We start from the raw sequence: 15128 nt of genomic DNA, 5'->3' as shown, positions 1-15128 counted from the left end.
CTCCACCTAAAGTAATCAGCAATCGCTTTGCTGTTGTCCTGCTGACGTTATTGCTTGTGTTTAGCAATAAAAATTGCTACGTGGAGACCTAGGGTAAAGGAATGGAACTTTTGTGCAAAAAATTAAAACAAATAAGAGTTCTATATTCGCCTGTGCCGAATCTTTTACACCATTCACCAAATTATACTAAAATAATAATTTTATTTTTTTTTTCAAAATTGTTAACAAAAAATTTTCCAAAGTTTTTTCAAAGTTTTTTCAAATTTTGAAATTTTTTTTATTTTTTGGAAAAAGAATTTATGTCAAAAAAAAATTCTTGATGAAAAAAAAATTCGGAGTAAAAAATATTTTTTTCGATTTTGACCCATTGCATTCGACCCTTACTATAGCCTTATATACATCGTTACAATGGACATGGAAATATCTATCATTAGATATACATATTGTCTATATTAATGACTTAGTAATCTAGATATACAGTGGTGGCCAGGAATTTAAGACAAAAATTGTTTGCTAAATTCCATGTAATTGTCAATTATTTTTTCAAATAATTCCACAAATTTGTATGCATGAGGACTGTTTTAACACACAAGTGTGTTTTATTCGACTGTGTCAATTCATACATATTCACCATGAACACATAAAATTTTTCTACAACTTGACCAACAATTTTTTTTTTAAATAAACTTATTATAAAATATTCGGACCAAATTTCGTATTTTTAGTTCCATTAGTTTCGGTCATATCATGCTATTAACAGCGGATGTTAGCTGAGGTGGGTCAACGTATTTCCACATATCTTTGTCCATATATGTTTTACCGATTTTTCCAAACATTTTTCAGAAACTAGAAACATTATTAATAAATTTCATACCCTTAGAGGTCCTATTATTTAGGCTTTATCGCACTTAAAATTCAGTTGATGAAAAAAATTCAAGTATTCTTAAATTGGTGGCCACGGTTTTTTGCCTATATCTCAGCCATTTGTAGGTCGATGTATATTGATGCATGAATCATCTACGTAAGTTATTTGGGGATTACGGAAAGTTGATTTCAACATACAGACGGACAGCCGGACAGCCGGACATGGCCATATCGACTTCGTTATCTATAACGATTCAGAAAATATATTTTGTGAGGTCCCAAATGAGAAATGTAGAAATAAAAAACGGAATGACAAACTTATATATACTCATTTTATAGCCACTCACGCTGAAGGCTATAAAAATTAGATTTTGCCAAAAAAAATCAAAAATTTTATGTCTTGCGTTACAAAATAAAAAAATTAAAAAAGGGCCTATTTTGAAAAAAAGTTAGGTTATGCAAAAAAGTCAAGAATTGTATGTCTTGAGTTACAAAATATTTATTTTGATCGACATCTCACTCGCATCCCACTAGGCGATAAAAACTCTGAAAGGTATGGACCTAAGCCTTCTTTTAAGTAAAAAAAAATTAAAAAAGTGCTCATTTTGAAAAAAACTTAGATTTTGCAAAAAAAAAAAGTCAAAAATTGCATGTATTGAGTATTAAAATATTTATTTTGATAGATATCCCACTCGCATTCCACTAAGCGTCCAAAAAGATATTCAAGAAAAATATCTAAGCTTTCTTTTGAGAAAACAAGGTCACGTTTTGAAAAAAAGTAAAAATAAGTTTTTATTTCGGATAATAAATAGCAAAATTTTTTTTTTCCAAATATTTATGAAATATGTAGCTATCTGAACTATTTAGAACAAATTTTGCTAAGAGTAATATGTAATATGATAAATGGATGAGAAGAAACAGCAGTTTGGCCAAAATGTCAAAATTGACTCAGAGAGTTCTTGGACGATCTAGTTGAAAAATTTTGTCTGAATTGCTATCCAATATGACTAATATTGGTGCTTGACATGAAATCCCTCATATGTAAGTTCCAAACTCTTCAGAATTATTAGTTTATTCACTTAATTTATTATCATCTCCAAAACATTATCCATCATCTATTTATAGAACAAATGAAATATAAGAGTTAAAATGACGAAAAAAAATTATACGAAAATGTGCTAAATTCACTAATACCAAAAACAGTAAACTGTGCTAATTTCCCAAAAGAGATTAGTCTGCTAACCTAAGATTATTCAACAATACAAATCATATTTACTAAATTAATATTAAAAGTGATTTAAAAATTTCCAAAAAAAAAATGATTTTAAAAAATTTGGTATCTCCTGTAAAATTTATGAACTTTAACGTTTGCATACTAAGCTAATGAAAAGATACCTTTGCTACCAAAGGTAGTACATATCGTTGGCTTAATATAAAAAAGGCATAACTAAAAAGGGTTTATAAAATGGTTATATTAAATAACTTCATTAAAATAAAAAAATAAAAAAATTTAAATGAGAAATAAAATGTGATGCCTCTTCTTATTAAAAATTGCATTAAAACTTTTTTTGTGTCTAAAATTTTATGGATTTTATTAAGTTCTTTCCTTCTACTATATAGTAACAAAAAATCGAGTTACGCCTTTTTTATATTAAGTCATCGATATATTAACATTTATCTCCGTATTCTGAACTTATATTTATATATAAAACCTAAAATCTGACTTTTTTGAAATTAATATTAAAAACATTTTGATTATTTTGGTATCTCGCACAAGAAAATATGAACCATTTCGATGGGAAGTTTTAGCTTTAATCCATCAGTATATAAATCAAATCTACGGGTAAAAATTATTTTTACTCCATAAATAACTAAGTAACTGATAGTTATCTATTTGTTGAAATTACAGGATTAAATTGACTTATATGTATGTAAAACACTGAAAATCTGTCCAATCCTGCGTATACTTTCTAAAATATATTATTACTAATTAAATATTCCTCATACGCTCCCAAGTAAATACTGTTTAACTACATATTATAAAAAAAACATTGCATACTCTAGGGGTGCATAAATAATATAACGCGGTCGTATACTTGATATTTAATTAATATCTAATAATATCAAGTTAATCAAATATGAAAGTAAGCAAAAAAACTAAATTAAATAAATTTAAACGAAAAGGTGGTTTTAAATTCCTATATCAGTTGATAATTTTAATAAACCTGAAATTGCTTGATATCTTAAGAAGAGTTACTAAGTCATCAAATACAGCTCCAATTGAACTGACCTTATCCTTCTGCCATTACATCTGTTTTGACCTATAATGGCAAACGAATTATGCATTTAACACACCCAAGTATTATCAAGTTAAAGATAATTAAACAAATACCCACGTATTTACATACATATTTCTAATATTCAACTTTTGCACATACATATTTGCTGGTGTGTGTTACCCTTTATAGTACCCATTTACCAACACAATAATAATACACCCTTAATGTACATTTCATTGTAAGTATAATATTTCCAGTATTATTTCAATGTACATGCCGGCATTTGTGTGCGTATATAAGTATTATAAACTGTAACAAATGTTTTTAATTAGTATGGTGGTTTTGTTTTCCCAACATTTAATTAGTTGGGGGGACTAAGCATTTAATTTATCGATAAGAAATGTATGAAAATAAAATTCCCCAACAGACATTGTTATAGAACAAAATGACAATTTTCTGTTTCCACACCATTGAAATTTGCCCTTAATGTTAGGCAATTGTATAAGAAGTTGTTTGTTTCCAGAAATATAGACAGAAACATGTGAAACTAATATCTCCAATTAATTTCCGAAATTATATATTAAGGAAACATGGTTAAAAAACCAAGTAAGAAGTGACGAATCTTACATACCCTTCACCAAAATCCAATTGAAAAAAATTGTTTGTTGAAAATAAAAATTTGGAAAAGTTGGACTCTAGCAGACTGATGTATATGAGTTATTGGGTGACTTCGGAAAGTTGATTTCAACATACAGACGGAAATGGCTATATCGAATCCGCTATATATAAAGATCCATAATAATATTCAGTTTTCGCAAATGAAAAATAAATGACAAACGGAATGACAAGCTAATATGTCACCACTCATGGTGAAGGGTATAAAAATAAATAATTTAAAACAGTAACAGATTTGTTTAGTACTTGCATTATTATCTTATAAATGCATCCCAACCTAATAAGCAAACATTATTTAGTGTGTATATTATTGTAGTATCTGTGCACTGATGTATATAGCACAAATTACCGCAAAAATATACATCATCAAGCATGCATATGATAGACTATTAGATACAAGACAACTAATAATTGACTAAAATATGAAACCAAAATGATAATTACTTTATGTGCAACAACATTTGAGACCGGTGCAGATTGTAGCTTATAAATAATCTGGCGGTGTAATTATGCACAAGGAAACCAACTATAATCACTGACCAAAGACCTACAAAAAACACACAAACATTATTAACTGCAGATAATGAATGAAAAGGAAGATAATTTAAAAAAGTTAAATAAATCTTGAAGCAAACTAATTATATAAGAAAAATCCAAAAATGTAAAAGAATATTAACCTATTATCATTTAAAATTTAAAAAATTAAAAATATGGTTTCAATCTTACTAGAGTTTTTCAAATACTTTGGTATCTGTAATAACAGTTTTTAAATTATAGATTCCATCCAACATAAATTTGAGCTGCTAGACTTAAGATTCTCTTATATCTTATAAAATTTTGTGTATACTTTTAGGCGGAATATTATAATGGTTTAAAAATAATACCAAAAAGTATAGATTTTTTTTTAAATTTTGCAGTTTTTATAATATATTTTCTGGTAGGATTAGGCAACATACATTTTGAAATCAGTATTTTAAAGATGTTGCAATTTGTAAGCGTTTAACGTAGAGCCTATTGATATCAAAGCACCAGGAATAGAACAAATCTTCAATCTTGTTCCTTAACTTGGATATTTTTTGAAATAATCACTATTTTCGACCATTGACTGACTACAAGCAATTCTCTAAGTTATAGATTATGAAATATGTATGTTAAAATATAAATTTTGTTTAATCTTTGGAAAAATTTAAAAGATTTAAGCCAAATTTTTGTGAAAATTAAGAAATTTTTTATACTAATTTCAAAATGTTGATATTGATTATTTTTTCTGGGCGAATTGAGATATTGCAAATGAACTTTTAACATGTTAGTTTGCAGTTTATTAGAAATAATAGGATACTTTCGGAAACATTTTTGGATAAACATTACCGAAATTATTTGCGAAAAAAACAAAATAAAGTCATGTAAAATACGAAAATTGCAAAATCTAAACTTTAATATATTTCAAGCTATTGATGCTTTAGAAAAGTTTCACTCATTGCAATCAGTTCATATTTGTCTAAGATATAACACAGTTCTCCTAACCATAAATGCTTAGGATAACTTTGTTTAGGAAGAAACTTGTGTCTATCATTCGCATTTTCGAAGATTCAGGTTTATTAAAGACTGAGCCTGGAAAAACTAATACTTGTATTAAGTTAAACAACACTTAAACCATTCAATATAACAATTCTCAAAAATACATAAATTTCTTCAAATATTGTACAAATTCATTAACATAAATAATTGGCTTCTTTTACCACAACGGTATATTGTATCCGGTATTGATTTGAACATTACCTCGTTTTAATCATACCTCATCCAACAGCTACATACAAATCTTGATTGGGTTAAAATGTGTTTTTGAATGAAACACAGGTTTTTGGATAAAAAAAATAATTCTAGTTTTCAACATAGTCTCCTTTGGCCTCTATGCACTTTGTCCAACGTTTCTTATATTTGTTTATAAAATAATTTATAAACAAATAGAAGAAAATAATTCTAGTTTTCAACATAGTCTCCTTTGACCTCTATGCACTTTGTCCAACGTTTCTTCTATATGTTTATCCCTTCCAAAAATTTAAGATTTGTTGGGGTCATCACAATAGGTAATTTTTGAGAGATTATTTCACTTTTCGCTTAGGTATTTTCTCAGTTTTAGAAACAAGAAATAGTCACTGATGGTTAAATCCCGGGAATAGTGTGGAACATGGAGCATTTCGTTACTTAGTTTATGGATCTTTGCCATGAAAACTGCAAATGTGTGCCCACTTTTGTGCACCCGATTGTGAACAAACGTGGCAGTCATCTTGCAGAAAGCTGTTTCATACCCAAATGATCATTAATCAAACAGAAACCACTGAGTCATGTGAGATACTTATAGCTTCAATAATCTCTCGCATTTTCAGCAACCGCTCGGCCAACACCAAAGAGTAATTTTATCAATTGTTTCGTTTGTATAGACCTCAAATGGGCGCCCAAAACATTCATTCTTTCATGCTTGTACGACCACAACGTGCTTGTGAACAACATTTTGACCATTTAAATTGATGGTGCAGAGTTCCCACAGTATTTGTCGAGTTAATCCTTTATTTGAGCCCTGACAAGGTAGTCTGCTATCAATGGCTCTCAAACACAAACTGAATGACGCAGCTTGTTCAAATTTTTACAGAAATCAACTGAAAGATGCCTGTTAATAGGAGTGTTATTGGTCTTTCAGTTTAGAGCCGGAAAATTCAAAAAGTCGCGAACTTATTGAGCCACCCTCGCAAGTTCAAATAACCTACAAACACGATCGCTACATTAATATATCTGGTACAGTACTGGTTTAGTTGACAGTGAAAATTGGGTCATAAATATCTGAGTTATTAGCCACGACTACCATAGTGGGGAGGGTATAATGCGTTGGTCTAACACACACCTTAAAGTATACCGATCGACTTAGAATCACTTTCTAAATCGATTAAACGATGTCCGTCCGTCTGGCTGGTTGGTTGGCTAGCTGGCTGGCTGGCTGGCTGTCCATGTAAACCTTGTGCGCAGAGTACAGGTCGCAATTTTGAAGATATTTCGATAAAATTTGGTACATATAATTTTCTTGGCTCAAGGACCAAGCCTATTGAAACTGGCTGAAATCGGTCCATTATTTCACCTAGCCCCCATACAAATGTCCTCTCGAAATTGGATTTTATCGGTCATAAATATTTAATTTATATATGTATCTCCACAAATTTCGCTCCAAATAAATTGCATGTATACAAAATTCATGTCACCAAATTTTGTTACGATCGGTCCATAATTAGTCATAGCTCCCATATAGACCTGCTTCCGAAAATCACTTTAACGTGCATAAATAGCTTAAAAATGTTGGTATATATACAAAATTCAATATAAATAAATTTCATATAGACAAAAATCACACGACCTAATTTCATGGTGATCGCTCCATAATTGGTCTTAGCTACCATATAAGGCCCACTTCCGAAAATTACTCACGAATATAAATTATTGAAATTTTAAAAGAAAAATATTTTTGCTCATTTACTCGGTGTAGGGTATTATATGGTCGGGCTTGACCGACCATACTTTCTTACTTGTTAACCATACATTTTTTCCATCAGACATTTGTTTTGATCCAACAATTCTTTTCACCATTTCAATATTCTTACAGTATAATTTGGTGAAGGGCATATAAAATTCGGCACAGCTCTTTTACTTGTTTAAAAAAAAATTTTGTCAAATTCTCCAAAACTTTTTGATTTTCTTTATAAATATGTTTCAGCAGAATTTTTTATAACCTTCACCATGAGTGGCAATTTTATCATTCCGTTTGTAATTTCGATATAGCGAAGTCGATATAGCCAAGTCCGTCTGTATCTTGAAATCATCAATATACCGGCAATTGCCCCGGCTCTGTTTCTATTTAAAATCGAGAAAATGGCTGAGATATAAGTAAAAAACCAGGATAACCTCGATTTTTTACCTATTTTTGATCATTAATATAGACAATATGAATATCTAATGATAGATATTTCAAAGTCCATTGCAAGGATGTATATAAGGCTATAGTAATTTAGACCTACAATGGGTCAAAATCGAGAAATTTATTTTTTAACCCGAATTTTTTTTTTGTAGCAAAAAATTTTTTTTTCATAATTTATTTTCACTAAAATTTAAAAAAAAAAATTAAAAAAAGCATAATTTGGTTCAGGGTATCTAAGATTCGGCACAGCCGAATATAGCTGTCTTAGTTGTTTCATCAACAATTTGTTTATTCAGCAAATTCAGCAAACTACTCTTACTTGTTTTAAAAAAAATTGTAGGCAAATTCCCCAAAACTTTTCGATTTGTCTCTAAACATATTTTATGAAAACCAATAAAAAAAAGTCAATATTATTGCCCATGTCTTTCTAATTCTAGTTTAGCTACAACATATTACTAGTTAAAATTACCAACACCTTTATTTTCTGCAATCACACTAAATCATTAGGAAACAAGTTTATCTGCATATATAACTTAAATTATTCTTGAATGAAACTATACTAAATTGCTTAATTATTGCTTCTTTCTCGGTCATCTACTACATGGTATGTCTCTGTGGCTTCCTGCTTAACAATGTAATAATCATCTTTGATGGTTGCTGCGCTGCAACTTGTTATTGTACACCTGTTTACAAACTCACTAAATTACACCATGCTGATTGGCTGGCATTGTTCTGCTGTCAATGGAATTTACCCAAAATGTTCGGCAACAACAACAACAATAATAAAAACCTGCAACGACATCATATGCATACTGAACAAAATTTAACGAACAACAATGAAAATTCTAACGTGTTACCAACTACTACAACAATCACTTTAAATGTCCATATTTACTACTTGTTGGCTTTTTAAATTGCTGCGTTTTTTCTTCCTACATTTCCTACACATTTTTGCTGCTACATCTTGCCTCTGTGTGTGTGTGTCTGGATATTTCGTCATGTAATGGTTTTTCATTGTTGCAACATAAAAGGATTTGATGCTGCAAAACACTGGCTGGCCGTTAGTTCGATACTTTTAATAATTGGTGCTGCTAGTGTAGCTGTTCCATTGGCGTTACGTGTAGCTGCAAGTAAGTAAATCAATTACTTTAGCCTTCTACATTTTTTCCTTTGTCCAGCTTCCGTTTAAGGTGTAGTTTATACCAGCATCAGCAAAATAACATCCAATGTGTCATGTTTTATTCTTGGTTTTATAACCATACCTTTTTCTCCATTCTATGTAACTTATTACCGAAGTATACTTCACATTGCGTGGCTTTAAATATTCTTTGTTACAGTTTATGTATAAAAAGCACTGTATTGTACAGTGTTATGAAAAACACCTTACAAACATTTCATAAAATGGTTGAGTTGGGAAAATGAAACTTTTTTCACGGTAAAGAAAAAAAGTTTCTTGCAAAGCAGAAAAATTTTCTCAAATTGCTTTCTTGATTTAAGTAAGATTGAGTTTTATAAAAGTTTATATTTTACCAAAGGTTTCCTTTAAAAAAGTTTTATATTTTTAATATAAACTGTCCATTTTAAAGAGTTTAACAGATTTTTTAATTATTTTTTATATAATATATAAGATAACTGCCTTACACAGTACAAAATCTAATATTTTCTCAAGCCTTAACTACTCAATGAATTCCATCCTAGATAAGCTCATATTGTATTTTTCTTTAAATAATCCAAAATCCATCTTATTCATTTAAACGTTTTAATTACCACTTAAAATCCCGACAGCAAAACAAACAAAGTAAAAAAAAAATATTTTTTCTAAAAAAAAATGTTATGAAAACAACATTATTTCATAAACATTTTTTTAGTTATTCCTTTTTTAATCTTCTATTTCCTGTCTACATTATTTTCATTCTAATAGGTGCTCCATTTGAAGAACGTTTACGTGTTGCCCTACAACTGTTGGATCAAGTGCCTTTAATTGATGGGCATAACGATTTACCCTGGAATATACGCAAGTTCCTGCACAATAAACTCAATGACTTTAAGTAAGTGCACTTTTCAAGTAACTCGTACAGTTTTAAGTTTATTGATTGATTGTTGTTTACATTGTACATTTTTGTACATACGTTCGTAAGTATGCAAGTTTTAAAAAATAAACTACTACTAGTATTTTTACTTGCAGTATTTTACTACTTTTTCATTCCATTTTACATTTTTCTATTTTCTTCTTAAGTTTGTAATTAGTCTTCTTTTCTTTTAAAAGTGAAGTGTTTTACAAAGTAAAACTTACTTATTGTTTTTTATCCACTTGCAGCTTTAATGAAGATCTTAGAGACGTTATGCCTTGGAAAAGAAGTCATTGGAGTCATACGGATTTAACACGACTGAAAAAAGGGCGAATATCAGCACAGGTATGATAAATTAGTAATAGTTATAATATATGTATAACAATGTTAAAAATATACAGAAAATTAGTTTAGCTATGAAAAAGGATGGCAAATTTGAACAACTATAGATTTTCAACATTGTATAAACTGCAGTCAGTTCTATTCTAGTTCAGTTCTAGTTCAGTTCTAGTTCAGTTCTAGTTCAGTTCTAGTTCAGTTCTAGTTCAGTTCTAGTTCAGTTCTAGTTCAGTTCTAGTTCAGTTCTAGTTCAGTTCTAGTTCAGTTCTAGTTCAGTTCTAGTTCAGTTCTAGTTCAGTTCTAGTTCAGTTCTAGTTCAGTTCTAGTTCAGTTCTAGTTCAGTTCTAGTTCAGTTCTAGTTCAGTTCTAGTTCAGTTCTAGTTCAGTTCTAGTTCAGTTCTAGTTCAGTTCTAGTTCAGTTCTAGTTCAGTTCTAGTTCAGTTCTAGTTCAGTTCTAGTTCAGTTCTAGTTCAGTTCTAGTTCAGTTCTAGTTCAGTTCTAGTTCAGTTCTAGTTCAGTTCTAGTTCAGTTCTAGTTCAGTTCTAGTTCAGTTCTAGTTCAGTTCTAGTTCAGTTCTAGTTCAGTTCTAGTTCAGTTCTAGTTCAGTTCTAGTTCAGTTCTAGTTCAGTTCTAGTTCAGTTCTAGTTCAGTTCTAGTTCAGTTCTAGTTCAGTTCTAGTTCAGTTCTAGTTCAGTTCTAGTTCAGTTCTAGTTCAGTTCTAGTTCAGTTCTAGTTCAGTTCTAGTTCAGTTCTAGTTCAGTTCTAGTTCAGTTCTAGTTCAGTTCTAGTTCAGTTCTAGTTCAGTTCTAGTTCAGTTCTAGTTCAGTTCTAGTTCAGTTCTAGTTCAGTTCTAGTTCAGTTCTAGTTCAGTTCTAGTTCAGTTCTAGTTCAGTTCTAGTTCAGTTCTCTATGTTATTATATATCATACGTAATCAGTAAAATGAGTGGATATGTGAAACTGTGTAACAAAAAGTTTTTAAGTATAGATATTAAACAATTTTGGATATGAAATTTTCTTTATCTAAAATAGTCAACGTTTGTTTTACTTTTTGTTTTTTAAAACTAATAAATTATTCCATGTTTGGCAACACATTCAATTTAGGTAATCAAATTTGTTTTTCGGCTTCAATTTTTAACAAAACTTTAAACATTTTATACTCTAGCAGCCTTTTGTCAAACAATAAAACAACTAAACTACAACGTGACTGTGGGTTAAACGGAAGAATTTGAAAATGGCTAAATGAATAAAAGCTAAGTGGAAAGAATAATATTGATACAGTAAAGTTTTTCATAGTAAATACACTGCAAAAAATATCATTACATAAGTAAAGCGACAAACGAGGTATTTTTGTTAAAACTATGGCCATGTATATTTAAAGATTAAGTTTTTCCTTTAAAAAAATAACTTTCGAGTCACAAAATTTAGCTTCTGACTCCAGACTGTACACAAAAACTCAATAAATATAACGGTGTATGTTAACAATGACCAAACATTTTGAAATAAGTTTTTTTTGGTTTAAAAACATTTATACAGCCATTCGAATGGAATGTGTGAACATGCACGAATAAGTTGTCGCCACAAAATGTTTCACACCAAACATGTACATGACTTGATTTTTTACCCTTGTGTAAATTTTTTCTCACTTTTTTTTGTTCTTTGCTGTTAACAAAACTCGATTTAAAAGTGTAAAAAAAGGAATTTTTAAAAAACTTCAATGAATATCTTCAATAGGGGAGATCCTGTACAAGTAAAAGTCTGGTTGTATGTTATCATGGATAGAAATGGAGAAGGAAAGAGTATAAGGGATCTAGTAAGTTTTGTTCCTTTCGGGCATACAAAATGTGTAAATAAAACAACGAAGCAGCCTATAAATTGTATTTGTATGGAGGAATATACTGCAACAATGGATTGCCATGAAAGGCAATGGATTGCATTTTTGGATAAAATATCAGACAGAGTTGGCAAGGTATAAGATCATTATGTTAAGAGTTTAAAACACACAGGTTAGGGAAACAGGTACATAATTAAAAAGAGTCAGGAAATATGTTTGCCATAAAATTATAAAATTTTTGAAAAATTGTTTTTTAAACAATTTAAACTTTAAACATCTGCAAACTAGTCCCCGATTTAAGTACACAATTTAAATTGTACTGTTTCCTTTTTTATTCATGTATGTCTTTAGCAGTTGAACACAGAGCAGTTGCATTAAAATCACGTGAAGGCAATAAATAGAAGTGAACATCTTGTTAAAACATTGTTGAAATTTATCTTGTAACAAAATTGCAATAGAATAGTATAACAAAAAAACTAAATAAAACATTTTTATAAAAATAACTACAAGTTAGAGGTGCTAAGTGGCAAAAGAAAACATGCTTAAATAAGTTATTCCAACCATAAACAGGAAATGCCAAAAAAAAAACAAATAACATGAAGGCATACTTTTTACAATGGTTAATAAAAAAACTAAGTAAAATTTAAAAACAAGTAAGAAAGTATAGTGGGTCTAGTCCGGCTATATAATATCCTACACTCAGTAAATGAGCAAAAACATTATTCATTAAAATTTCAATAATTTAGTTTCATGAATGATTTTCGGAGCTACGACCAATTATGTACTGATCGTCATCAAATCATGGGTGATGTGATTTATTTCTTAAAGAAACTTATTTCTGTTGAATTTTATTTTTATGATATATCGCAAGTGGGCCTTATATGGGAGCTATGATAGATGGACGGACGGACAGACAGACATCCACAAACTTTAATATTTAATAGCTTTGGAGATTACAAACATCAGTGCAACCGCATAAAACCCTGCCCATTATGGTAGTATAGGCTATAATAAACATAATTTTGTTAGAAATTTAAACTAAAAAGGTATTCCAATTATATTTGTGCTTTAAATTAAACAAAAGGAAGTTGAAATAAATTTCTCTTTAGATATCCGACTGTATTTTGTTTTTTTAATATCTAAAACCATTTATCTAATTATATTTATTTATTGTTTCATCAATCTGTTGACAACATTTGTTTTCCTAATTAGTTTCAAATACTTCAGTTAAAGTTGAGTGTTTTCATATGCTCCATAATTAGTTTGCTTGTGTGTAATATATAACTACCAGCATCATCGCCCTTGTCACTTAAAATGTTGCCATGGAGATAAGGTGTTTTGGTACTTTAATGATATAATAAGTTTATTTCTTGTAACTAACCATTTATTCGTTCGTTCGTTCGTTTTGTATGTATACTCCTCAGTAACTATAGGTACATACTCTGCCACAACTAAGGAGTAACCAATTTACGATAAAAAATAAAATAAAACTAAAACTTTGCTGATGGTTTGCTACTTGCTTAGAGTTTATGAATTTTTGTTACAAATGGGGTGGTCAGATTTAAATTTCATATATTTGTTTTAATAATATAATTACAATGTGACATTCTTATTAGAAATTTTGTATGTTAAACAATTATATAGAACCTGACATTGACAATGTTGGACTTATGTTGAATACTACAGCAGCATGGTTAAGCAGAACACCCATCATAGATGCAACCTGCTTTAAGTATAAAGCAATGGTAGGCATAAAGAGTATACGGATTGCAATATTTTATTGATATACCCATCCATTCTCTATTCTAATCAGACTAGCTCAGCTTTTTGGTTCTTATTTAATAATTTTTATGAATTTCGTTGACATTATGTTCGGCCCCTGGTGGCTGCTATAAATCTTATTATAGACATAAATTGAGGAGCCGCAGAACAAAAGGTACTTTTACGATTTTTTTACAAATTGATTTTTTGGTATTTTTATAATATTTTGGTTGAAATCAATTTCCCAAAATTTTTAAATTTCCAAAAAAGTCCTTTTTTTCTGCTGCTCCTCAATTAAAGACTGTTAGTTTATGCAGTTTATCAAATAGTTATAACAGATCTCATAAAGATCACTTGCATCTTTGTCAGCTCGGGACACTGGCGAAAGATGTATTTAATGTTCTCCTTCTCCTCTTTGAAGCATTTATACACCTCATTGCATTTTATAGACAGTCTTTGAAATGAAGACAAGAGACAATGCGGAGATATATGCCTTCTGATTCTCAAAATTAATAACGTAGTCTTTCCTATCTTTAAATATGTCTTCCAACTAGCCCAGGCGATCGAATATTCGTGAATTCTTCAATCATACATCAAAGGCCAATTTTGCTAGAAATTGGGGGAAAATTCCGAGACGCAATAATATTAAAGTACTTAGTATGAGCAGAAATCAGGTTTTGTATTAGTCAACTCAAATAAGAATTCCGGGCCCATCAAGACAAATCAACTGTTAGACTTCACCACCGTTTTACTGAAAACATTTCGTTCTAGCCAGTCCTCATTTTCCTTAATTGCCAGAATCTTTGCCTGAAACATACTACGATTTTGTTGTCAGTTCTGTAACTATTATTGCCTATGTGGAGCAAAGTCTTGAGATTATTACGAATGACTTTTTTTCGTCTGTCTGTCGTCTGAAAAACTCTACTCCCTGACAATCTCATGTTTGTCCCGGTGTTCCTAGACATCAAATAATAGGCGACGGTTGAATTATATTTTTACAACATTTTTGGTAAAAAAAAATCGTTCTTTACTTCCCGGGATTATTCTTGATATATGAAAATTTTCATCTCTAGAATATACCCCAATATCGATAGGATCGTGCAACTTGGAACCAGCTCTGTAAATATAAATGCCTACGTGAAATAAAATCCTAATAATGGTTACTTGTGGGGTATTTTCTTAGTAGTATTTTAAACAAAACTTTAGCTAGGACAAAGATATTCAAAACAAATATCAAGGGAGCAACCACAGTATATTCATTCCGAGGATCCTCGATTAATAATATAATATATCTTGAATATATATCAATTATAATAAATGATCAGGCATTGCCAAAGTAGTCTGCCAT

The 15128-nt window shown here is 30.0% G+C and overlaps 1 protein-coding gene across 1 annotated transcript in view; it reads left to right on the top strand.

The window, feature by feature from the left end:
- The window catches only part of LOC135951521 (uncharacterized protein DDB_G0283357), a 256332-nt gene that overhangs the window by 39587 nt on the left and 201617 nt on the right, over window positions 1–15128 (top strand). The window contains exons 3-5 of the mRNA XM_065501184.1: window positions 8811–8909; window positions 9701–9827; window positions 10097–10193. Of these exons, the coding sequence (XP_065357256.1) occupies window positions 8811–8909; window positions 9701–9827; window positions 10097–10193 (323 nt within the window). The remainder of the gene's footprint in view (window positions 1–8810; window positions 8910–9700; window positions 9828–10096; window positions 10194–15128) is intronic.

This window comes from Calliphora vicina, chromosome 2, assembly GCF_958450345.1.
Source record: "Calliphora vicina chromosome 2, idCalVici1.1, whole genome shotgun sequence".
Lineage (NCBI taxonomy): Eukaryota > Metazoa > Arthropoda > Insecta > Diptera > Calliphoridae > Calliphora > Calliphora vicina.
Note: the sequence above shows the minus strand (reverse complement) of the source record. Positions and strands in the feature narration are given on the sequence as shown.